This window comes from Scyliorhinus torazame, chromosome 5, assembly GCF_047496885.1.
Source record: "Scyliorhinus torazame isolate Kashiwa2021f chromosome 5, sScyTor2.1, whole genome shotgun sequence".
In the NCBI taxonomy this organism is placed as follows: domain Eukaryota; kingdom Metazoa; phylum Chordata; class Chondrichthyes; order Carcharhiniformes; family Scyliorhinidae; genus Scyliorhinus; species Scyliorhinus torazame.
Genome location: NC_092711.1, coordinates 272,017,238 through 272,042,632, shown reverse-complemented (window position 1 = coordinate 272,042,632; position 25,395 = coordinate 272,017,238). Strand labels below are relative to the sequence as shown.

The window sequence follows — 25,395 nt, the reverse complement described above, 5'->3', positions numbered from 1 at the left end:
GGACCCGGGTTCGATCCCTGCCCCATGTCACTCTACGTGTGGAGTTTGCACATTCTTCCCGTGTTTGCGTGGGTTTCACCACCACAACCCAAAGATGTGCAGGCTAGGTGGATTGGCCATGCTAAATTGCCCCTTAGTTGGATAAAAAAATAATTGGGTACTCTAAATTTAAAAAAATATATTCTCTATGAATTACCTTAAACTGAATAAGGCTTTGGCTTGCATATGACAAGGACACATTCATCCTCAGCAGGGCATGAGCCCACACCCTGGCCTCCACTTCTCCTCCCAGCTCCTCCTCTCACTTATGCTTTATGTCCCCCACCAGGACCCCGTCCCAATCCATCAGCTCCCAGTAGACCTTGGACTCCTTCCCCTCCCCCATCTCCTCCTTTGACAGTACCTTATCCTGAAACCCCAGGGGCGGTAGCCCAGGAAAGGACAGCACTCTGTCCTCACATAATCCTGGACCTGCAGGTACCCAAAACTATTCCCCTTGGGCAACACAAACTCTTTCCCCTAGGTCCTCGAACTTCATGAATCTGCCCCCTATAAACAAGTCACCGAATCGCTCAATCCCTGCCGCCACCCTCGAAACCTCGTATCCAAGCCCCCCCCGCCCCCCCCCCACCACCACCACCAGTGCAAACTTATGGTTGTCACAAATCGGTGCCCTCACCGAGGCACCCTCCAGTCTCAAATGCTGCCTCCACTGTCCCCACACCCTCAAGGCCGACGCCACCATTGGGCTCATGGAGTGCCTGGCCGGCGAGAATGGCAGAGGCGATGTTAACAACGCCCTTAAGCCTCCCCCTTACAAGAGGCCACCGCACTGACCTCTCCCCCACTACCCATTTCCTAACCATAGCGTTGTTTGCCGCCCAGTAGTAGTTTAAAAAAAATAAATTTAAAGTACCCAATTCAATTTTTTTTCCAATTAAGGGGCAATTTAGTGTGGCCAATTCATCTACTCTGCACATCTTTGGGTTGTGGGGGTAAAACCATGCAGACAAGGAGAGAATGTGCAAAATCCATAAGGACAGTGACCCAGGGCCGGGATCAAACCCGGATCCTCGGTGCAATGAGGCAGCAGTGCTAACTACTGCACCAATGTGCCCCTCCCCCATCTCGCCCCTGCTCCAAAAAAGCCCTCCTGATCTGTGGGGTCTTCGCCATGCACACAAACCCAGCAATCAACACATTGACCTTTTTGAAGAACGCCTTTGGGATAAAGATTGGGAGGTTCTGAAACACGAACAGAAAGCTTGGCAGCACCGTCAAGTGTACTGTCTGCAGCCGTCCCGTCAGCGACATTGGCAGCACGTCCCACCTCTTAAAGTCCCCCTTCATCTGCTCCATCAACCACGTCAAGTTCAGCTTGTGCAACAGCTCCCAACCCCGCGTCACCTGAATGCCCAGATATCTAAAACTCGCCCATATTACCTTAAATGGCATCTCCCCATAACTCCTCTCCTGCCCTCTAGTCTCAATCGGGAACACCCTCGGCAGCTCTCCCGCCTTGCGGCTTCCTCATCAGCGCCCTGTGCGCTCGGTCGACCTCCAGGAGCCGGTCAAAGGCCCCCTCCCCCATCAACTGCTCCAATATTTTGGCCACGTACATGCCGGCCTCCGCTCCTTTGATGCCTTCGGGCATCCTCATAATCCTCAGATTTTGTCTTCTGGAGCGGTTCGCCAAATCCTCCACCTTCTCCTTCAGCTTCTTCTGGGTCTCCCGCATCACCCCACCTTGGCCACCAACGAGGCCAATTGCTCCTCGTGCTCCCCCACCGCCTCCTCTGCTTTCTGGATCGCCTGGCCCTGGGACTCCAGCCTCTGCTCCACTCTCTCTATCCTTGCTTTAATCACCTTCACCACTTTGGCCAGGTCTTCCAGGGCCTCCTTCCTCTGCTGGTTGAACTTTGCATTCAAAAACTCCACTAGCCGCTCCATTGACCACTGGGCGAGCAGAGCAGCTCCCTTGCCCTCTGCCATTTTAACAAATGGCACACCACGAAGACTCTCCTGCTCCAACAGCTCTTTTCTTCTCGCCTCACTCCTAGTTTGTGGATCCATCCACCAATCACACCAGAGAAGTAACACCTTCTACAGCTACTCCTGCCATCAAAAATGTTGCTGTTTAGACGAGGAAAAGACCAAAAAATACTGCCTTGAGCGGGAGCCACCAAATGTGCGATCGCTCACCCCATGGCCGCCACCGGAAGTCAACTTATTTCTCTGTTGACATTGTCTTCATGATGGCATCTTCAGGCCATTTCGAGTGAGCATCAACTAGAGTGGGAAACATGTGACCTTTAAGCGTTCCGGCATAATCAACATTTATCCGTTGCCAGGCCTCTTCTGATCACTCCCATGGGGGTAATGATCCACACTTTAGTACAAGACAAACCCATTCCCGCCTTCTTCTCGATTTCAGCATCTAGCCCTGGCCATCAAAAATAGTTCCTGATTATCTCCTTACCACAGTGGCCTTTGTGTAATTGATTTAATACACATTTTCTTACACGAGTGGAATGATGACACACAAAAGATTGGAAGGCACTGAAACACAAACAGCAATCTCGGGAGGACTGTCATTTTCACAGTCTGTACCCTCCCTGCCAATGACAGCGGCAGCACGCCCCATCTGCGGAAGTCCCCTTTCCTTTGCTCCATCACCTTGTCCAAATTTAGTTTATGAAGCTGATCCCAGTCCCTTTACAAGTATCCAACTTAAAACCACTCATACCCGACAGCCCATATCAGCCCGGCTTGCGCATGCACAGCTCCATCCCAGCCAAGTGACAGCTGACAGATCAGCGCTGGCTCCACCCCTCTCCGGCCCTCTCCGGGACTGACAGCGGCAGCAAGTGGTCCCGCCCACAGGTTGAGTCGAGCATGGACTTCAGCAACAAACGCTATTCAACAACCGGGAATTCAGCGAGTGGGAAGTAAACAACCGCAGTCACCAGAGCAGATTCCCCTCAGTGGGAAAAGGAGCGCACGGACGGCGTTACTGGGGGAGGGTGGCACTGGGAACTTTTTTTTGTTGCAAAAATTAACATTTTTGAGAGATGAAGCAAAATTGCAACGTGCCTGCGTTTTTGACCAAGTTATGGACCTTGGTGGAAGATCCAGGGACAGATGATCTAATCTCCTGGAGTCGAGTAAGTAATACTGAAACATGTTAATATTGCCTTTAGTACGGATCAGGTTACAATGTTTTATCAGCTCCCCATAATAACTGGATGATTTCGCACATTCATTGTTGCTTTCGAAATCGATGCAGAATATATATATATATATATGTATCATATATTGGGGGGCGGAAACAAAATATTTAATTTTTGAAAAAAGTTACCCTGTGCCGGAATGCAATGAAATGTCAGCTGGATTAGACATTGAGGGAGGGACAGGCTCCAGACTGAGTGCGTATGTTGCTTCTGCTTATTTAATGTCGGCATTCATAACATTGCCCTTGTTGGTGCAGATTAATATTTAACTTGCATTCTTAATTACCACCAACAATATGTCCGGGGGGGGGGGGCAGGAGAGAGAGTAGAAAGTGTTTTTTTTAATCGGAAACTGGAGACTAGAACGTTTCTTCTCGATGGCAGCAGAATGTGAGAATAAATCGGAATTATTTTTCCAGGTTTTGAAATCGAAAACCTACTTTCTCTCTTTATTTGGGATGTCTTATTTTCCCAGATATTCTTTTAAACGCAGCAGCTTTATTTTAAAACAATCTATATCCATCAAACCCTGCATGGGAAGAATCATTGCAAACAGAAGGAACGATCTTTGGCGTTCAGTATTCACAAATATTTATTTAGTTTCTTGTTAATATTGTATGTGGGGGGGGGGGGGGGCACTCGTTCCACTCCAGGCCTTGAGTGGCTCCCAAACCTGTGTCGCACTTGTTAAAAAAGAGAGAAAGCTCATTGCAGTGTAAGTTGCACAGAGGCAGTAGAAAATGCAGCAGGCAGGGCAGCATTTTGGAGCAGTCGGATATTCCGAGCTCCAGTATTGCCTTGTTATTTACTCACTGATTGTTGGTCTGCATTGGGGGGGGGGGGGGGGGGGGGGGCTGCCTGAAGCGGGAGAAAACGGACAGGATAAGGTGAAGGTCGCCTCGCCACCCCCACCCCCACGTGGGCCCTCGCCAACGCCGCGCCCCTCTTGTCTGATTGGCCCGCGCAGTGGATGCTGCCCCGCGTCGATTGGGCGGCTGGTTATTTTAGAGCGCGCTCCCCGGGCGTCGCCGCTGATTGGCTGGAGCCCAAGTATTTGTTGATACAAAACTGATGCACGTGCGGCGGCGGCGCGCGCATGTGAAGGAAGCCGGCGAGAGAGACGGAGAGGGGAGCCGCTCCAGCAGAGGAAGGGGGAATATATATCCACCCAGGAAAAGTGCAACCTCGTCAGTGCAGGACCGGTTCAACCCAGGAATGGGAACGGGGTGCAATTAAATAGAAGGAATCATGGCGGTACGGACAGATAGGAGACAATGAGAGACATGAAAAATATGCAATACCCAGCGATTGTGTGACTAGCCCAAGAGCATTGCTTTAAAGAAATTGCATGTAAACAATCTCCCCATGTCTGCGTGGGTTTCGCCCCCACAACCCAAAGATATGGCAGGTTAGGTGGATTGGCCACGCTCAATTGCCCCTTAATTGGAAAAAAATTGGGTACTCTAAATTAAAAACAAAATAAAAAAAAAAGAATGTAAAGCAGAAAATTCTGGAATTACTCAGTAGGCTGTATCTGTGGAGAGAGAAATAGAGTGAATATGCTAGATTTTCAAAAGCCCTTAAGGGTAAGGGCAGGCACACTTTGAAATTTGTGATCTTGAATTGCATCACTAGATCCTTATCACCATGATCAATGTTGGCGAGGGTTGGAGAGAGCTGACAACCTGCATGCCTCCAATTTAGACATTATTGAGTTTGTTATGGCACTTGCAGCTATCAGAGCAACACCGATTTCAGAGGCATGGAAAATGGAAGATCAGTGACACATTGATGTGTTGCTGTTTGGAACACTGGGAGGAACCATGAGGGCTAGGTGGTTATGAGAGATGAATGATAAACTCAGCTGCTTAACCAATGGAACAGAGTTCTTGGTCATTGATAGTGCTGAAGATTGTGTTTTTGAACAATGAGCAGTTGAACTCTTGAGAGGGATGTGACACTGCTGGACATCATTGGAGTTGGTGGAAAAAGCTCTGGTGACCAATGAGCAGCAGATGAAAGTTTGCATTGGAGCAGGCTATTTTGATATTGGATAAAGTAGTAAGGAGAGGCTTCAGCTGACACATCTTCCTGGTCAGAGGGAAATGAAAGAAGCACAGATGAGAAAGGCTACAAGAGGAAGAAGTTGCTACCCAAGACATTGGGTGTACCGGTCAAAAGTTAGCTACCTGCAAGTGATGGAGTGCCTTTGCCACAGATGATTTGCACTCGTGTCTGCAATGATCTGATGCTTTGTGGCTTCATAGCAGCCCTGTACATGCAACCGCCAAGATCATTGTGGAGCTGATACTGCAAATATGACGTTTGTAAGATTGTTATGTGTTGGGACTGTCTTTAATTTAGGGTTAAATTGCAAAATCATGGGGTCATGTGACATATTCTGAATTCTACTTGACAGCAAGCTTGGGAGGCTTGGTTGTTAAATATTAAAGGAGGGTCTGAGTTTTAAAAGCAAATTACTGCGGATTCTGGAATCTGAAACGAAAGAGAAAATGCTGGAAAATCTCAGCAAGTCTGGCAGCATCTGTAGGGAGAGAAAAGAGCTAATGTTTCGAGTCCGATGACTCTTTGTCAAAGCTCTGAATTGTTTTACCAGGAAGAAGGTGCAAAATGTTCATATCTTTTGCTAATGGCAAGGGTTGCTAATGCCTTAAGTGATGCAACTGCCTGCTTGATCCGACAACGTTAGGGAGAACTCCGTCTGCTTAGCTTGTGTGTATGCTGATTTATATAGAGTGACAGGTTTGCCACACAGGTGTCACTTTCCATTCTCCTTTCCAGACCGTATCAAATCATTGAAGTGTATTTTGCACTGCAGCCACCTCTTTGTGACTCCTGGACTGCTCACCTCCATAGCCACTTGCATCCATGCCATTTTGGGGGATTTCTTCAGAACAGAGGAAACAACATATTCTCCTCTTGGAGATTCCATCTATCAAAGCCTCAAGGGTGGCTACAGAAAAGCATGGGGCCCCCGAGGATGCCTGTCCAGGCAACCACTGAACCGCATCTCCGTACCTTCAAGCAATGGCAAGCCAAGTAATGGCTTCTGTTTGCTCTTTAAAATCATCATCCATTCTGTGGTTTTGCCTCCAGGCCACTCCCTGTGCCTAATTGGATATCGAGCTTGTCTCCAGGCCAATCAGGGGCTTTGCATGTGGGGTTGGGACCGAGCAATGATCTGGGTGTCAGGTTCCTGACCCCGGATTGAAAATCCAGCCTAACGTTTTAGGTTGGTGACCTTTCAGCAATGCCTTTGTGATCTGGCCAGTCTCTCTCATTCTGTAAACTTGAGGGTATCCTAAATCCTGCTGCAGGGTCTTCACTTGCACCAAGAACTGTTCACCTATTGTTCCTGTGCTCGCTGACCTACATTTGGCTCCTAGTTAAGCAATACCTCGATCGTAAAGTTCAGGTCCATGCTTTCAAGTTCCTCCGCAGCCTTGCCTCTCCTTATCTCTGTAATCCCCTTTAGCCCCACAACCCTCAGATATTTGTGCTTTGCTAATTGTGGCCTCTTCAAAATCCCTGATTCAAAATCTAAAATTCCTTCATTGCTGGATGCATCTTCAGCTGCCAAGGCCATAGATCTGGAAGTCCCTCCTTACCCCTCTCCCACTATCTACCTATCTTCCTTTAAATCCTACTTTGGCTAAGCTTTTGGTCAGCTACCCTGTTCCTCTTTTTGGAGGTCTTTGTCAAATTGTGTTTGCCACTCCCACTGAGCACCTTGGGATTTTTTGTCAGATGAAAAGCAAGTTGTTGATCAAAGTAAGTACCTATACACATGAAAGGATTGTGTACGGTAGCAGTCAACTTGATTATTATTGCAATAATACATGATATAACAGGTAAAAAACAATGCACAATTTGTTGGAAATATTGAATAAAAACAAAGTGTTGGAAATAGCCTGCCGGTCAGGCATTTGTGGAGAGAAGAAAGTAGGCTTAATGTTTCCAGTCTTAACCCAGCATTATCTTCTCCACAGAGGCTGACTGACCTGATTGCTTCCAGAACTTGAATCTGAAGTGTTTTACAGTGGCAGGGGCTTTTCACAGTAACTTCATTTGAAGCCTACTTGTGACAATAAGCGATTTTCATTTCATTTATCCCATGTAGAACCTGTCCCACATAAAAATTGTGATTTTTTTTTTTTTTCCTTTTTTTTTTCCTCTCTGCATGCCATACAATTTACATTGGATTGTTTTACAAAGGTCTGTGTCTCAGAAGCAGCGATCAACAATGACGTTGAGAATGGCATTCTTATTCGTGATCTTTAAATTAACATTTTTGTCGATACACTTCATAACACAATTATATTGTGGCGATCAACAATGGAGAATTACAGTGATCACAAAGAGGTGGGCAGTGTCTAAAGAACCCCGGTTTAAATGACCGGTTTAAAAAAAATCTAATATTGCAGTACAATCTTCTGCGGCATTGGAAAGAAGGTCTTGTGGCTCCATGATAGCGTTCCTGCCACTGGGCCAGAAGCTCCGGGCTCAAGTACCATCTCGGGTCTTGATGGTCACGCTGGTTGATTATCATCCTGTAAATCCTTCCAATACACCTGAGGCAGGCTGTAAGAGTGGGACAGCTCCCTGGTCAGCCATACCGCAGAAGTCAATGGCAAACCACTGCAGTACTTCACAAAATCATGGACTACTCCAATGGAAATCCATGGTCACCAATGCCTCCTTGAGGCTTGGTACCTGAAGGCGAAGGAGGAGGTTGCTTGTTAATGAGGGGTCCAGACCAAATATTGTAATTAGTTCAAGTGAAGTTAGAGGGCATAGGGACAACTGGGGCCCAGTCTGTGGAAGGAGATATTTGAGCAGGCAGGAAGGTCAGAAAACGTCAAATGAGTCTATTCTGGCTTGAAAGGCCCATCAGGTGTATCGAGGAGAGGTGGTAGGGTAGGAGAGTAAAGGGCGAACTTCTATGTGAGAGCAAAGAGAGCGGAAGGTAATGACAACATTTTTAAAGTGTGGGAAGGGTAAACATAGATGAGGAGGGGGGTGAGGGTCGGTGCAGATTGTACCTGAATAGTCACTGTAGAGAAGAGATATATCCCATTGGGGAATGGCCATCTGAGAGGTTAGTGAATAAGGAAAGAGGTTAGTGAGAAAGGAAAGGTATGGTGTCGATTGTTTTTCATATATTTGGTGGGACGTAGGGGCAGGATTGAAAATAACTTTCTGCATGAAACTGTATGTAAGTGGGAGGGGCCAAAAAGTGTATGTGGGCTCCAGAGTCCAAGAAGTAGAAAATTGGAGGACTATAAGGTGATGCTGAGGTGAGTTAGGATAGGGTGGGGTACGGAGACCGGAAGTCCCAACTTTGCTGGGGCCACCCCAACAGTTTCTCCAAATTGCTCAAATTGTCCGGGTTTTCACCTTATGTCGTCTCTTCACGCTTTCTCTTCCCTTGAGTCCCCTCCTCTTTACCTGACCACTAAAATGTGTCCCCTACACTGTGTAAAAAGCTCAGTATCAAGGATTAATGCTTGCCATTAAGCAGACTTCCCCCCCCCCCCCTTCCTCTTTCTTGGGTGCTGGCTTCTTGTAAGCTCGCAATATCAAAGCGATGGGGCTGTTTTACAGTGTAGACAATTGGATTGAAGAAAACAAGAAATGCTTTAACTGCACCCACCCACTCCTTGTCTGCAACAACAGTCGCCCTGAGGTGCCTTTGCTGAATGGGGGAAAACAGTGAATGAGTTCCTTCTGTAAGGCTAGAAGTCAATGATTCAAGGAAGTGCACTTTAACATTGTTTGAATGTTCGTTTTAGAACCATGCACTTTCCACCGATTCTAAAAATTCAGAACCAATAATTTCTAGTGTGTTGCATTCGGGCACAATTTAATATTCCTTTCATTTAATGTGAAACTTTCTCTTTTAAAAGACACAGCAAGAATCTATTCTAACAGTGTAAAGACTGACAATGCAAAGCTTGAATTTATTATAAATCATAGTTTTACCATTGTTCTAAGTTTATTCATGAGTTGACAAAGCATTTCTCTTTCTTGCATTCCCTCTGCAACGTGTTTGCAGTACAGGATGGTGCTACCTACAGACTGAAACCTGTTTTGTATGTAAGTTTCAACATGAAGAGTGAAGAATGTTATGTACAGTGTATAATAGCACAGTAAATAATGGTGTTTTGCAAACAGGATTGCACAGTTTGTTGTGTACTGCATAGGGAATAATCCGCATTGTTGCCAATATATGTAAGTTCTCTGCCTGAAGACAGGTCTGATGCACAGTGCCATGACCTCCATCATGAGTTGGACAAGGAGATAGTAACTGGTATTGTTACTGTCAGCGCTGTGCTGTTGGCACCAATCTGATTCACACTGGCCATCCAGGACTCCACTCCAATTTCTTTTCATCACATGACTGACCAGGAATCTCCCCAGTCTTGCTGTCCGCCATTGGCGTTTGTCAAAGGATTTGCAAGTTATACTAGACCAGTTTGACCACATTATGAATGCACCCTCCTTGCCCATTGAGTCTTGTAGTGGAATTTGAACCTGGAGCACCTGTATACATGGACATACTACTACACTAGGGACTGATTGTGTGGCTCATGAACAGGGATCACTCTTCCTCATACACCTTGGCCCACTGAACTGACCTGCTGACCTTCTCTCGACAGGGAATGTTCTGAAGCGCACTGATACAATGCTGGATAGGTAGTGCTGGATTTTCCTGTGAGACAGCGAGCACTACTAGAGGCAAAATGGGAGATTACTGTCCTTCCACCAGCTGCTCTGCCCCCAAACCTGTTGTGCTGAGGTTGCAATATGTTGGCTCGGATTTCATGCAGAGCCTTCCCATTAATAAAGGAGCAAAGATCAAGTCAGCCCTAAGCTCTCTTAATACTTTCTAATATCCAGCTAATCAGTGGTATCAGCAGAAACCTCAAATTTTAAGTTTGGTGTGTTAAGCGATTTTCATTTCATTTCATTTCATTTTCCTGGCCAGTAAATAGCATTTGAGAGAAGCAAACATGTGAGAAGAGAAAATAAGGACAATTAAATGAGTTTAAAAGGTAATTTATTAACTTCATGAATGGCATCTGCACAGCAGATATTTTCTTAAAGCTCTATGTAAGGAATCAATAAATGACATTGTCCAAAATTTCCTCTGCACTTTCAGACCTATTTTTTGATTTTGTTGCCCTAATGCACACTGGAACCTCTTTTATAAAGCCGAATTGGTGCATCTTTCCATGACAGCATGCCTACATGGAGAGGGACGAATTGTTGAGTGCCACGGCATCTCTGGAAACCCACACTTGTGTGGGTTTATGGAGGGAGACAATCGTTTTTAGTAAGGTTGCCAACTCTGGCTGGATATAAAATCATAGAATGCCTACAGTGCAGAAGGAGACCATTAGGCCAATCAAGTCTGCACCGACCCCTCGAGCACCCGACCTAGGTCAACTCACCCGCCCATCCTGCCCTATCACCCTAACCCCATAACCTGACCTATACATCCCTGGGAACCAAGGGGAAATTCAGCATGGCAAATCCACCTAACCCGCACATCTTTGGACTGGGGGAGGAAACCCACACAGACACTGGGAGAACGTACAAACTCCACATATTCAAGGGTATTTTGTCATTTGCCTTCAATTGCCCCTCTTCTAGATTCCTGACTTTGGTCACCAAGTATGTGTGTCTTTGTGGACTTAGTTTTTCTTGAAACCCTTCAGTGTGTCCCAGTTTTGACTTTTGAAAATATGGTCACCCTAGTTGGAGGTGAGAATGAATTGGGGAATAGTTTGTACAGGGTCCCAACAACCAACTAATAAATCATTAGAAAATGGGGTGGGGGGAGCTGCATGAAGAAACCGTTACCTTGAGGTATGGCATGACAGCATTCGTTTACAGTCGGCTGCTGATTCCTCCACCTTGGGATCAGCATTGGACGTGAAAGCCTGCAAATGTTTCTTTGCATTTCCACCTAGTGGTATTGTAGTAGAGTTGCACACAAACTAATGCTGACTTGAGTGTGAAATACAGTGCAGGAATGTGACAGGATTTTGAACATGCAAGTTACCAATCATAGCGCCGTCTACACGTGGATCTGGTACTGCAGGGATGCTTTGTCACTTAGAACTGCTTTTTCCTTTCATAGAGCTAGAGGTGAGAGATTATTTTATCGTACTTTGAAACTGTCTGTCCAGCTCTGGTCTCTTATTTTGTATTAAAAATAGAATCTTGGCACTCTGGAAGAATGTTGAGGAACAGCACCCAGTACCTTTTGGTCATACTCTATGATCCACTGGCAGGAGAGTTGAAATCAGCCATGATTGAATGGTGGAGTGGACTCGATGGGCCGAATGGCCTTACTTCCGCTCCTATGTCTTATGGCCTTATGTTGCATGCTAACGAAAACAATTCACCAGACATCTCAAACTAGGCCTGGCGCCCAACCCTCAAACTCTCATAGTGTCACATCTGGTAAATGGGCAAACCTTTGGATTGTCTGTCCACCCCACGGAAATGAAGATGAAGATCCTGTGGAGCATAGCCCTGTGTGAGAAAGTAATCTACTTGGAGGTTGCACTTGATAAATCGTTATGACATCTGACATTCTGTAAGGGAAGGCATCCCTCTAGTTTTCCTTTCTACACAGCCCGTTTCTGGCTCTACGTGGTACATACGAGATTGCTGTGTGCAATTCTGACAAAGAGCCAAAGGACTTGAAGTGTTAACTCTGCTTTCTCTACTCGCCGATGCTGCCAGACCTGCTGAGTTTTACCCGCATCCCATGTTCTTGTTTTCGATTCCAGCATTATTTTGCTTATTTTAGAGGGAGTGTTATTTGGCTTGACCCTTGCCTGCAGCACCACAAGTGGTAAGCTCAGAACTCCCAAATAGTGTGGGCCGTAACCAAACCTGCCAGGCGCTGACACACAGGCATGCATGGCACTGTGCACTAATTCCACTGTCTTGATCCCAAAAATAATTTCCAGCGTTGTCACTCGACTGTAGCAATCCACCATGGGCACTTGATGTGTCCAAATATGTTGCCTTCTTGGGAATATCACGGACCACAGAAAATCTCTGTCTCAACCAGCAAATATCAACAGATCTTCATCTTGTTACTTATCCACCCAATGAAGTAATAGCACCAGGGCCACGCTTTCAATCACTCTCTGGTGTACCAATGTTAAACAGGACAAACCAGTGTATGTAATACATCTGCATATAGACCAAGTTGTACATGTTTCATAGGCTAACCAAAACGGGGGGAAAAATGTATTTTATGAACCTTGTGGGTTGCGTTTCCATATTCCTGTGGAATTTACCAGGTGTGTGAGACACAGCAGCGTGGGAAATTTAAACTTCCATTTCAATTCTCTGAATTGGTGTTTCTCCAACCTGTTAGCTGACTTTTGTGTTTGTAAATGGCCAGTTTATCCATTTGAGCTGTGCGAGTGTGACTGGTTACTGTTTTTATCCTTTGCAGAATGGCACCTGTTTTCAGGTGTCCAATGAGAGGCGTTTTGCTAAGGAAATCCTCCCCATGTACTTCAAACACAACAATATGGCCAGCTTTGTCAGGCAACTCAACATGTGTAAGTACATTTGGAGTGCTGAATTGCATTTGTTTTGGATAGGGTATAAAACAATGTAGGTTAAGGATTTGCAGTTGTCAGTTTGTTAAATGGAATCACAGAACACAATCTCTCAAGTCTAGAAAGTCTAGAAACCTTGTGTAATTTTTAAAAAAAATTGATTTTTGATCTGTTATTGTAACACAATGGCTCTGATGGTGATTCTTGATCGATTCATGTGTGTTGACCATTTGTGTTGTGCTGGCCACCAAGTGATTATTTGTGTTGTGTTTGTCAACATAGAGATTGAGGAAATGAACCAATGTTAGAGCAGCCAGAGTTCACTGCTCTAGAATAGGTCTCATTTAGCAAAAGGAAATATCGAGTAATGTTTCGCTACCGACAGTTTGAAAAATATTTAATCTTGAAGAAAAAAAAATTTGGCTAAAGGAAGCTATCGGTTGGAATGGTATCATAAGGAGATATTTCAATAACTGGGTGTGGAGGTGCAGCTAACCGGAGGCAAAGATAATGGAAAAAGTGAGGAATCAAGTGGTTTAAGAGCTCAGAAATTAATTAATCTGTTGGAACAGCTGTGCCCCAAGGAAAACATTGCATGATTGATAGTTCTTGCTTTTGGATCTATGCTGTTCTGTCATTGCACAATGTTAATTTACACAAGATTTCATGTGCTTGCAGTTTCAGTTATTGATACTTTGAAGGGTCTGGATGATTGACACGTTTATCAGGCTGTGATGAAAGGAGTTTTATTCTGTTTGAAGTTATAGCACACACACACACACACTATTTTAGGGTTTATTGTTTCTGCACAGAGTATGGTGGGTGAATTGGCATGAAAGTGCTGTAGTTGGCATGGAGGGTATGAAGGGTGAGTGGAGATGCATGAGTTGGCATGGATGCCAAGTATGAGGAGTGTGTAGGGTTGGGGTTGAGGGCCAGAATGCTGTTCTTTGTTTTTTGCTGTTGTTATTAGAACTTGGATAAAGTCCAGGAACACGGAAGAGAGTGCCTAATAAACAGATCACCATGGCACTCAGCAACCCCTGTTGCTGCCTCTCTACTCTTTGAGGTTGATGGACCTGAATATAGCTACCACCTTCTGGTAAATTTTCCAGCTCCACTACCTGAAGATGAAAATCCAGCCCGAAGCGTGGAAAAGGTTTTGATCAGAAGAGAAATTGAAGAGGGAATAGCAGCACAACCAGGGCAGTAAGCAAAAGCGGGTGGACTGAATGGTCTCCTTCTGCACTGTGACAATTCTGCCATTCTGTGAAAATGAAGCGTGGGAGGGAATGTAGGGAACAAAACCAAGGACAAGAAAATAAGTGCTAGAGAGAGAAATGGCAGCTATGAGGCCTTGGCTGGCTTAAGAAACCTATTTGAAGTTATGCTGAGTGGCACAGAACCAACAGAAGGAGGTTAATCCTCCTTGTTTGGTCTTGCACCTTTTTTGTCAGTGGCATACAAATTGGGATCTGGCTAGAAAATGTGTAACACAGATCGTTCAGGTCAAAGTGCTCAGGTCGCAGAGAAACCTAGGGTTGTGTGAAGGCAACTGAGAAGAAAGGCAGCCCTGACAGATGTCCAGAAGAGAAGGGTGCGTTGAAAATGGCTGGAGAGAACAGCAAGATAGGCACAGCAAGACCCAGGTGATTGGTCTGAATAGCCTTTCCATACTTGTTTGTTTCTTGGATAGTCGAACTAAATGCCTTGCCATGGGTTAGTCTAGGCCTGGAACAAAAGAGCTAGAGAATGCTGACCTGTTTTTAATGTAATGAAATTTGCAATTTAATTTTTAGAGTATCCAATTCATTTTTTCCAATTAAGGAGCAACTTAGCGTGGCCAATCCACCTCGCTTGCACATTTTTGGGTTGTGGGGCTGAGACCCACACAGACACGGGGAGAATGTGCAAACACCGCACGGACAGTGACCCGGGACCGGGATCGAACCCGGGTCCTCGGCGCCATGAGGCAGCACTGCTAACCACTGTGCCACCGTGTCACCCCAATGTTAGCCATTATTAAAGATCTTATAGCAGGGCACTTGGAAAAATTTAAGGCAATCAATCAGAGTGAGTATGGTTTTGTGAAAGGAAAATCATGTTCAACCAATTTTTGGAGTTCTTTGAAGGAGTCACATGTGCTGTGGATAAAGGGCAACCAGTGGATCTACTGTACTTGGATTCCCAGAAGGCATTTGATAAGGTGCCACATCAAAGGTTATTGCGCAAAACTAAAATTCATGATGTAGGGTGTAATATATTGGCATGGATTAAAGAGCGGCCAGCTAACAGGAAACAGAATAGGCATTAATGGGTCTTTTTCTAGTTGGCAGATCTGATGAGCGGTGTGCCACAGGGGTCAATGCTGGGCCTCAACCTTTTCCAATTTATATAAATAATTTGGATGTAGGGACTGAAGGTATGGTTGCTAAATTTGCTGACAACACAAAGATGGATGGAAAGTAAATTGTGCAGAGGATGTAAGGAGGCTACAAAAGGATGTATGTTATGAGTGGGCAAAAAGCTGGCAAATGGGAGTATTATGTGGGCACATGTGAAATGGTCCATTTTGGCAGGAAGAATAAAAAAAGCAGCTGATTATTTAAATGGCGAGAGATTGCAGTGCTCATGAAATACAGAGGGATCTGGGTGTCCCAGTGCAGGAATCACAAAAGGCTAGTATACAAGTACGGCAAGTAATTAGGAAAGCCAATAGAATGTTATCACTTATTGTGAGGAGAAGTGATTACAAAAGTAGGGTTATGCTTCAGTTGTATAGGGCATTGGTGAGATCACAGCTTGAGTATAGTGTACAGTATTGGGCTCCTTATTTAAAGAAAGCTGTAAATGTATTAGAAGTAGTTTAGAGAGGGTTTACTCCTGGATTAATTCCACGAATGAGTGGATTGTCTTATGAGGAAAGGTTGGAGAGGTTAGGTTTGTATCCACTAGAGGTAAGAGGTGACTTGATCGAAACCTGTAAGGTTCTGAGGGGTATTGATAGGGTAGATGTGGCGAGGATGTTCCCTCTTGTCAGAGAATCTAGAACCAGGAGTCTAAGATGGAGATGAGGAGAATTGATTTATCTTTGAGGGCCATGAGTCTGTGGAGCTCCTCCTCAAAAGGCAGTGAAAGTAGAGTCTTTGAATATTTTTAAGGCAGAGCTAAATAGACTCTTGATTTGATTAATGAAAGGTTATCGGCGGTAGGCAGGAATGTGGAGTTGAAGTTCCAATCAGATCAGCCATGACATTTAACGGCAGAGCAGGCTCGAGGAGCTGAATGGCCTACTCCTCCTGATTTGTGTGTTTGTATGTAAAATAAAGTTCTATTCTACTTTTATTGATGATGTCCCTACCTCTAACTCTTTCTTGACTTTATATTCTATTACAGATGGCTTTCATAAAGTGGTTCACATAGGTGTAGGTCTGCCCCGAGATTTGGATGATATAATTGAGTTTCAGCACCCACGCTTCAGACAAGGAGAACCTCAGTTACTGGACCACATCAAGAGGAAGGCAAGTGTTATTCATTTGTGGGTTGTAGTTGATTTTAAACCTTTTTCATGAATCAGTGTACAAACAAATCACAGTGCCTGGCGGTCACACACTAATATCAGGCGGTAGGAGGAGAGATTCATGTGATGGAAAGAAAGTTGGACTCTCTACCATCACGATCCATAGCTCCAGTCTATAGCATGCACATGAAAATGAATGTTGTCACTTGGATTCTGTGAGTGAACTATAACATGAATGGACAGTATAGTAGAAGGTTTATCCTATGGGTGGGATTTAACTCATGGGGAACAAAGTCCCATAGCGAGCACGTTTAGCTACTCATTTCCTGGCACTCACAGCGCCGAGAAACACAACACTATAAAACGGCACCCGGGTTAGATAGGGGGCCTCAGCGGGAAACGAGCGGCCAATGCCGCACATAACCCCGTTTTGTACACTGAGGAGCTCCGCTTGCCAGAACTCCCCAGTATAGTAAGAGAATGGCGTCCTGACCTCTGGAGCCCCGAAGCGATCCCCCAAGCCCTAATGCACTATGGGAAGATCCCCGGCTGCGCACCCACCTGCAGCTGCCAAAAGGTGATCCCATCCACAATGGGCGGGATTTAAATCGCAACATCTCGCAAAATCGCATTAGATCTTGTGAGGCGTTGTAAGCCAGGTAGATCCCAGGAGCGGGGTCTCCCGAATTCTAACGGCCATGCTGTGCCACAGCGAGCTGGTTTTTGGGGGCAGCGTGGCCGTTCGATTGCGCCCTATATCTTTTTTCTTTCTTTTTGAAATATAATTTAGAGTGCCCAATTCATTTTTTCCAATTAAGAGGCAATTTAGCGTGGCCAATCCACCTATCATTTACATTTTTGGGTTGTGGGGGTAAAACCCACGCAAACACGGGGAGAATGTGCAAACTCCACACGGACAGTGACCCAGAGCCGGGATCGAACCTGGGACCTCCGTGCCGTGAGGCAGCAGTGCTGCCACCGTGCTGTCTATCGCGCCCTACATCTGACACATTTTTGAATTTTTCTAGGATGTGGCTAGGTGTGTAGATGAGGTCAGTGCATTTGATGTCATCAACATGGACTTCAATAAGGCTTTTGACAAGGTTCTGCATGGGAGACTGATCACGAAGATAAGAGCCCATAGGATCCAGGGCAGTTTGGCAAATTGAATCCAAAATTGGCTCAGTGGCAAGAGGCAGAAGGTGTTGGTAGAAGGTTGTTTTTATGACTGGAGGCCTGTGTCTGGTGGTGTACTTGCTGATTGTAGTATACATTAATGATCTGACTGTGAATGTGGGACGTATGATCAGTAAGTGTGCAGGCAACAGGAAAATTGGTGGTGTGGTAAAATAGCGAGGCGGAAAGCTTTAGATTACAGGACGATGGAGGTGGGCTGGTCAGTTGGGCAGAACAGTGGCAAATGAAATTTAACCCTGAAAAGTGCGAGGTGATGCATTTTGGGAGTTTTAACAAGGCCAGAAAATACACAATGAATGGTTAGACCCTATGAAGTACAGAGGATAATGGGAATATTTGGGCTGCATGTCTAAAAATATCTGAAGGCAAGAAGACTGGTGGATAAGGGGTGTAAGAAGGCAGATGGGATACTTGCTTTTATTGGCTGAGGCATAGACTATGGTTATGATGGAGTTGTATAAAGCACTCAGTAGGCTACAGCTAGAGTACTATGTGCAGTTTTGTTGCCACGCTATAGGAAGGATGTGATTGCACTAGAAAGGGTTCAGAGAAGATTGTCCAGGTTTCTAGCGAAGCCTTTGAATATGGTGTAAGGTCTTATTCACATTAAAGTCTGGGTTGCCTGGGCTGGAGTGTTTCGGAAATGAAGGGAGGCTGGTTAGGTGATAGACCTGATTTGAGATACAGAATTATGTAAATAGTCAGAAACTTTCCCCTTGTAGAGGGATCAAGCACCAGAGGGCATGATGGGTAAAGGGCCCGAAAGTGTGGTAGAGCTGGGAACCCTCAACATTTAAGAAGCGCTTGAAGACCAAAGTGCAAGAAAATCAGATTTGAATAAATATTCAGAGGCATTTGAGAGTCAGCCATGTTGCTGTGCATCCTGAGTCGCATACAGACTCGGACCAGGTAAGGACGTCTGAGCCAGATGGGTATTTATGACAATCAACAATGATTTTTTTAGAGACTTCCGGTGGCGGCAATGAGTGAGTGAGCCGCACATTCGGCGGCTCTCACTCTGGTGGGATTTGAGGACCTGGTTCCCCGGTTTTGCGGGGCTGTGGAGCGCTGAAAGGACGGCCACGGGGGGCTAAGGAGCGCGTAGAGCTGCATGGAACTGCGGGAGAGCAGAAAGCAGCGCAAACGGGAGAGGAAGGGAGAAAGGCAAGGTGCAGGGGAAGCTGACCCGGGAGCAAAGATGGCGGACCTGCGGACCTTGGACCGGCGATCCAGCAGGCGCTGGAAAACATGCCGCAGGTGATAAAGAGCAGTTTTGAGTCGTTGAAGCGGGATAACTTGGACCCACTTCAGAAGGCAGTGGATCAGCTGAACCAGAGACTGGATGCCCAGGATGAAAAAGTTAAGGAGCTGGGGGAGGAGCTGGAGGAGCAGGCGGACGCGCAGACTATTGCTGCGCTAGAAGTCGGCGGGTTAAAGGAGAGACAGAGAAGACTGCTGGACAGAGTAGAGAAGCTGGAAAATAGAGCCCGTAGACAAAATCTGAGGATCATCGGCCTCCCGGAGGGGGCGGAGGGAGCTGATGCCGCAGCGTTCGTGGCGGACCTGTTGATGCAGCTGATGGGGGCTGACGCCTGTCCGCGACCGCCGGAGCTAGAGGGGGCACACAGAGTACAGGCGAGACAGGTGTGTCCGGGGTGATTAGGTTCCACAAGTTTGTGGAGAAGGAGTGGGTGCTGCAGTGGGCAAAGAGCGCTAAGAGCAGCACGTGGAATAACAGTGTCCTTCGCATTTACCAGGAACTAAGCCAGGAGGTGGCCAGGCGGCGAGCAGCCTTTAAACAAGTTAAGGAGGTGTTGTTCAAAAAGCACGTGAAGTTTGGTCTGCTCTTCCCGGGTTACGCATCAGGGCCAACACTACTTCTCCGAGCCCGAAGAAGCGATGGACTTTGTGAGGGATCAGGGGCTGGTCTCGAAAAAAGGACCCAGGAACGCAAGCTAGGGTCTGAGAATTAGTGGTTGAAGGGACGCCTACTGTGCCTGGACTGTAGGTCGACTGTTTACTACTTTGTGGGCCTTGTGGTGTATTTTTTGTGGGCAGTTTTTGCCTGTGGGGGTTGTGGGGGGAGGGTATCTCTCTCTCTTCCCTCCCCCCCCCCCCCCCCCCCCCCCCCCCCCGTTTCGAATGGTCTTTTTCCTTTTTTCTGTTGTTTCTTTTCTCTCTTTTTTTCCTCTTCTGTCGTGGTGGGTATCTTTTGTTGGGCTCTCTGAGTGCGCTGGAGCCTGTATTGTAACAAAAGGGTGGCCAGTCAGCAATGGGGATTAAAGATGTTGGTTGGGGGCTTTTATTTCATTTATGTCTATGGTTTTTATGTTTGTTTCGGATGGGGGATGTACGGGTACTGGGTTATTGCGGTGTTTTATATATATTTTTTTGGTGCTCAGAAAGGGACGTGGGTTAACACTTATCTGTGTACACAGCTGGAACTGTACTGTACCTGGAGCAGCCTCGCGGTGCTGTTTGATGTTTACATCTTGTTTGATCTTTCCCATCTTAGTGAGACTGCTCCAGTGGGTCGGAGTGGGGGATGGTGTGCTGGGGAGTGGGGAGATGAGGTCGGGGAAACAATGGAAGTGAGACAAGGGGGCGCCGGAGCGATGAGTCACTGGGCTAGCAGATTGGCTAGTCAAGGGAGTTTTGGGGGGGGGGGGGGGGGGGGGGGAGAGAATACAGCCAGTGAATGGGAGGGGTGGGGGTATCGGGGGATGTTGCTAGGGGAGGGAGTTATTTTGCTGACGTGGGGGGGGGGGGATCTGAAGTAGGTAATGGAAAGGAGGTCGGGGGTGGAGGCAGCCAGGAGGTGAGCCAGGAATGGCACGGCACATGGGCCGGGGGCGGGCCCAGGAAAGGTTGTGGCTGACCGGCCCGGGGGTGGGGGGGGTGGAGGTGGAGGGGGTGCCCCCCAACCAGGCTGATCACTTGGAATGGCACGTGTGTTCACGCATTTACGGGCTCTAAAGGCGGACGTAATTATGTTGCAGGAGACACATCTGAAAGTGTCTGACCAGACTAGGCTAAGGAAGGGCTTGATCAGCCAGGTCTTCCACTCGGACTTGGATTCTAAGTCCAGGGGGGTAGCAATTATGATCAATAAGCGGGTTCAATTTGAGGCGGAGGGCGTAGTCGCAGACGGCGGGGGCAGATTCCTTATGGTAAAGGGCAAGCTGGAGGGGAGAAGAGTGGTGCTGGTGAACATATATGCTCCGAACTGGGACGACCTGATAGAGGTCTACAAAATTATGAGGGGCATAGACAGAGTGGATAGTCAGAGGCTTTTCCCCAGGGTCGAGGGGTCAATTACTAGGGGGCATAGGTTTAAGGTGAGAGGGGCAAGGTTTAGAGTAGATGTACGAGGCAAGTTTTTTACACAGAGGATAGTGGGTGCCTGTAACTCGCTACCGGAGGAGGTGGTGGAAGCAGGGACGATAGTGACATTTAAGGGGCATCTTGACAAATACATGAATAGGATGGGAATAGAGGGATACGGACCCAGGAAGTGTAGAAGATTGTAATTTAGTCGGGCAGCATGGTCGGCACGGGCTTGGAGGGCCGAAGGGCCTGTTCCTGTGCTGTACATTTCTTTGTTCTTTGTTCTTTGTTTGACGTTGACTTTATCAAAAGAGTGCTGGGGAAGATCCCGGCCCTGGACTCGCGTAAGTTGGCAATGGGGGGGACGGGGGACGGGGGGGGACGGGACTTTAATACTGTCCTTGACCCAGGGCTGGACCGGTCATGTGTCAGAACGGGCAGACTCCCAGCAATGGCAAGGGAGCTGAAAGTGTTCCTGGAGCAGATGGGGGCTATGGACCCATGGAGAGCCAGACAGCCGACGGGAAGGGGCTACTCGTTTTAGTCGCATGTTCATAAAGTATATTCTAGGATTGATTTTTTTATCGTGAGCAGGGACTGTGTAGGGGAGGTAAAGAATACGGAATACTTGGCAATCACTATCTCGGACCATGCCCCGCACTGGGTGGACCTGCAGGTCGGGGGGGGGGGGGGGCGAATTACCAACGCCCGCAATGGAGGTTAAACGTAGGACTGTTGTCGGAGGGGGGGATATGTGAGAGACTTCGGAAGTGTATGCAAAATTACTTGCAGGTGAACGATATGGGAGAGGTTTCAGCAACGACCCTGTGGGAGGCGCTGAAGGCAGTAGTGAGGGGGGAGCTGATCTCAATTTGGGCTCACAGGGTCAGGGCAAACAGAGCAGAAATGGACAGATTGGTTAGGGAAATTCACCGGATAGACGAGCATGCGGGGTCCCCGGGGAAGGACCTACTCAGGGAGAGACGGAGATTGCAGGCGGAACTGGGGGTGCTATCCACGAGTAGGGTCGTGGAACAACTTAGGAAGGCGAGGGCAGTGGTGTATGAGCATGGGGAGAAAGCCAGTAGATTGCTAGCGCAGCAACTCAGGGAGAGGGAGGCGACCAGGGAAATATGTAGAGTGGTTGATGGGGAGGAGAGCAGAGTGGAGGACCTGGCAGGACTGAATAAGGTATTTCGGGACTTCTATAGTAAGCTGTACACTTCAGAACCCCCGGAAGAGCCGGAGGAGATGAAAAGTTTCCTGGATGGACTAGCCTTCCCAGAAATAGGCAGGGGACTAGTGGATGGGCTGGGGGCCCCGATTAGAGCGGAGGAGGTATTGGGGGGCCTAAAGGCCATGCAGTTGGGGAAAGCCCCGGGACCGGATGGATACCCAGTAGAGTTTTACAAGAAGTTCTCGGAGATAGTGGGACCGGTCCTGACAAGGGTTTTTAATGAGGCAAGGGACAGAGACACCCTGCCACCGACAATGTCGCAAGCCACCATCTCGCTGATACTGAAGCGGGACAAGGACCCGGAATCCTGCGGGTCATACAGGCCAATCTCCCTGACCAATGTGGATGCCAAGCTCCTGGCGATTAGAATTGAGGACTGCATACCGGAGGTGATTGGGGACAATCAGACAGGGTTTGTGAAAGGCAGGCAGCTGACAGCTAACTTGAGAAGATTGCTTAATGTGATCATGATGCCCCCGACGGGCAAGGAGGTGGGGGTAGTGGTGGCAATGGACGCTGAGAAGGCCTTCGACCGGGTGGAGTGGGGCTATTTGTGGGAGGTGCTTGGACGGTTTGGGTTCGGGGAGGGGCTGGTTAATTGGGTCAGACTATTGTACCAGGCCCCAAAAGCTAGCGTTAGGACGAACAGGATAATGTCAGATTATTTCAGACTACACCGCGGGACCAGACAGGGGGTGCCCACTCTCCCCGTTGCTGTTCGCGCTAGCCATAGAGCCGTTGGCGATGGCGTTGAGAGCTGCGAAGGGGTGGAAGGGAATGACTGGGGGGGCGGGGGGGGTGGAACATAGGGTCTCTCTCTATGCGGACGACCTGCTCCTGTACGTGTCGGACCCACTGGCTGGGATGGAAAATATACTGGAAACATTGAGGAAGTTCAGCCGGTTTTCAGGGTACAAATTAAATATGGCCAAGAGTGAGATGTTTGTGGTGCAGGCAAGGGGCCAGGAGAATAGACTGAAGGAACTGCCATTTAGGCTGGTGGAGAAAAGTTTCCGGCACTTGGGGATACAGGTGGCACGAGACTGGGGCAGGTTGCATAAGTTAAATTTGACTAGGGTGGTGGAACAAATGAAGAGATGAGATGCACTCCCGCTGTCACTGGCGGGGAGGGTGCAGACTGTAAAGATGACAATCCTCCCTAGATTTCTGTTCATCTTCCAGTGCCTCCCAATCTTTATCCCACGGTCCTTCTTCAAAAGGACCGGCAAAATCATCATGAGCTTTGTCTGGGCGGGAAAATCCCCGCTGGTGAAGAAGGCGATGCTTGAAAGGAGCCGCAGCGAGGGGGGACTGGCATTGCCGAGTCTGATCAACTACTACTGGGCGGCTAACATAGCCATGATAAGGAAGTGGATGGTGGGTACGGGGTCTATCTGCGAGCGAGTGGAGGCGGCTTCTTGCAGGGGCACCAGTTTGGCAGCCCTGGTCACGGCTCCCCTACCGCTGTCGCCAGCCAGGTACTCCACCAGCCCGGTAGTGGGGGCGGCCCTGCGGATATGGGACCAGTGGAGGAGGCATGTGGGGGTGGGTGGGTGCGTCTGTCTGGGCTCCAATATGTGATAACCATCGATTCGCCCCCGGGAACATGGATGGAGGGTTTCGAACATGGCGGCGGGCGGGGTTGGGGAGGGTGGGCGATATGTTGCTGGAGGGGAGCTTTGCGAGTTTGAGGGGCTTGGAGGAGAAATTTGGGCTGGTAAGGGGAAATGACTTTAGGTACTTACAGATGTGGGGCTTTGTACGCAGACAGGTCCCATCCTTCCCACGCCTCCCGCCAATAGGGATTCAGGACAGAATGGCCTCTGGAGGAGAGGGTAGAGTCTCGGATATTTACAAGGTGCTCATGAAGGGGTAAGAGTCCCAGACAGAGGAACTGAAACTCAAATGGGAGAAGGAGTTTGGCGGGGGGATGGAGGGCGATCTGTGGGCGGAAGCTCTGAGTAGGGTAAACTCAACCGCAACATGTGCCAGGCTCGGCCTGATTCAGTTTAAGGTTGTTCACCGGGCCCACATGACGGTAGCTCGGATGAACAAATTCTTTGGGGTGGAGGGCATGTGCGCTAGATGCGCGGGAGGACCAGCGAACCATGTTCACATGTTTTGGGCATGTCCTAAGCTTAGGGGGTACTGGGAGGGATTTGCGGGGGTCATGTCCCAGGTGCTGAAAACAAGGGTGGTGATGAGTTCAGGGGTGGCAATTTTCGGGATTTCGGAAGACCCGGGAGTCCAAGGGGAGAAAGAGGCAGATGTTCTGGCCTTTGCTTCCCTAATAGCCCGGCGGTGAATACTGCTGGCATGGAGGAACTCAAAACCCCCAAAGACCGAACTATGGCTTTCAGACATGTCAAGTTTTCTGGGTATGGAAAAAATTAAATTCGCCTTGAGGGGATCTGTACTGGGGTTCTCCCAAAGGTGGCAACCATTCACCGACTTCTTCGCGGGAGAGTGAGCGGCGGGGGGGGAAGTGGGGGGGGAGAGATTGCAGTAGAGTAGGTGGGATAAATACGCGGGTAGTGTCTAGAGGAGAGGAGCGGGCATGTGCAGTATGGTTTGATTGAAGTATTGGTTTTATATTGATGTTTGCACATTTCTGATATCTGTAACTGTTTACAATGCCAAAAAATACCTCAATAAAATTGTTTGTTTAAAAAAAAACATGATTTTTTAATTGAATTCAAATTTCGCTATTCTACCATGGCGAGATTTGAACCTGGGTTCCCAGATCTTGCTCTGGATCACTGGCCCAGTGACACAACCTCTGTGCCAGTGCTTCCCCTGTTGGATGCTGGATCTTGTATGTTTCTGATACCTTCTGGAAGGTGGAATGCTGACAATTTCTTTAATGCTGCCAGTTCCAAACAACAATTGGATTATTCTACATGTAGTCTGTTATTTTTGCGAATGTTAATTCATTTATCACTTTTTGTAACATGAAAAATAACAAACTCAACATTGACACTGTTGATGAGCTGTAGTCACCTCACAGGCAGTTCCTGAAACTAGCTAGTATTATGATTTCTATGCCTCACCTAGTTTGTCTCTTCCTGTAAGCTGCCTTCAGGCTGGAAAGAAAGCGAGACTCCTCTCCTCCTTCACTGTTTGTACATTTCAAACTTAGCCCAATGGGTGGAGCTTTTCTGAGCCCCCCTGGACCCTTTGGAGAAACTCCTCACCTCTCAATTTTGCCGCTCACACCCCCAGTTCCCCTCCCACCATTGGTCTGTCATACCCAAATGTGAAGCCCAACCT

General features: G+C 47.6%; 1 protein-coding gene across 3 annotated transcripts in view; it reads left to right on the top strand.

Moving 5' to 3' along the window:
• The first annotated feature begins 2,869 nt into the window (after nucleotides 1-2,869).
• Nucleotides 2,870-25,395, top strand: part of LOC140421132 (heat shock factor protein 1-like) — a 77,285-nt gene continuing 54,759 nt past the window's right edge. The window contains exons 1-3 of one of the 3 annotated variants that reach the window (XM_072505561.1): nucleotides 2,870-3,164; nucleotides 12,736-12,844; nucleotides 16,241-16,365. In XM_072505561.1, coding sequence (XP_072361662.1) covers nucleotides 3,072-3,164; nucleotides 12,736-12,844; nucleotides 16,241-16,365 — 327 coding nt within the window. In that variant the 5' untranslated portion in view covers nucleotides 2,870-3,071. Of the gene's footprint in view, nucleotides 3,165-4,378; nucleotides 4,485-12,735; nucleotides 12,845-16,240; nucleotides 16,366-25,395 lie in introns of those variants that run through there. The other 2 variants (XM_072505559.1, XM_072505560.1) reach the window with 2 other exon arrangements.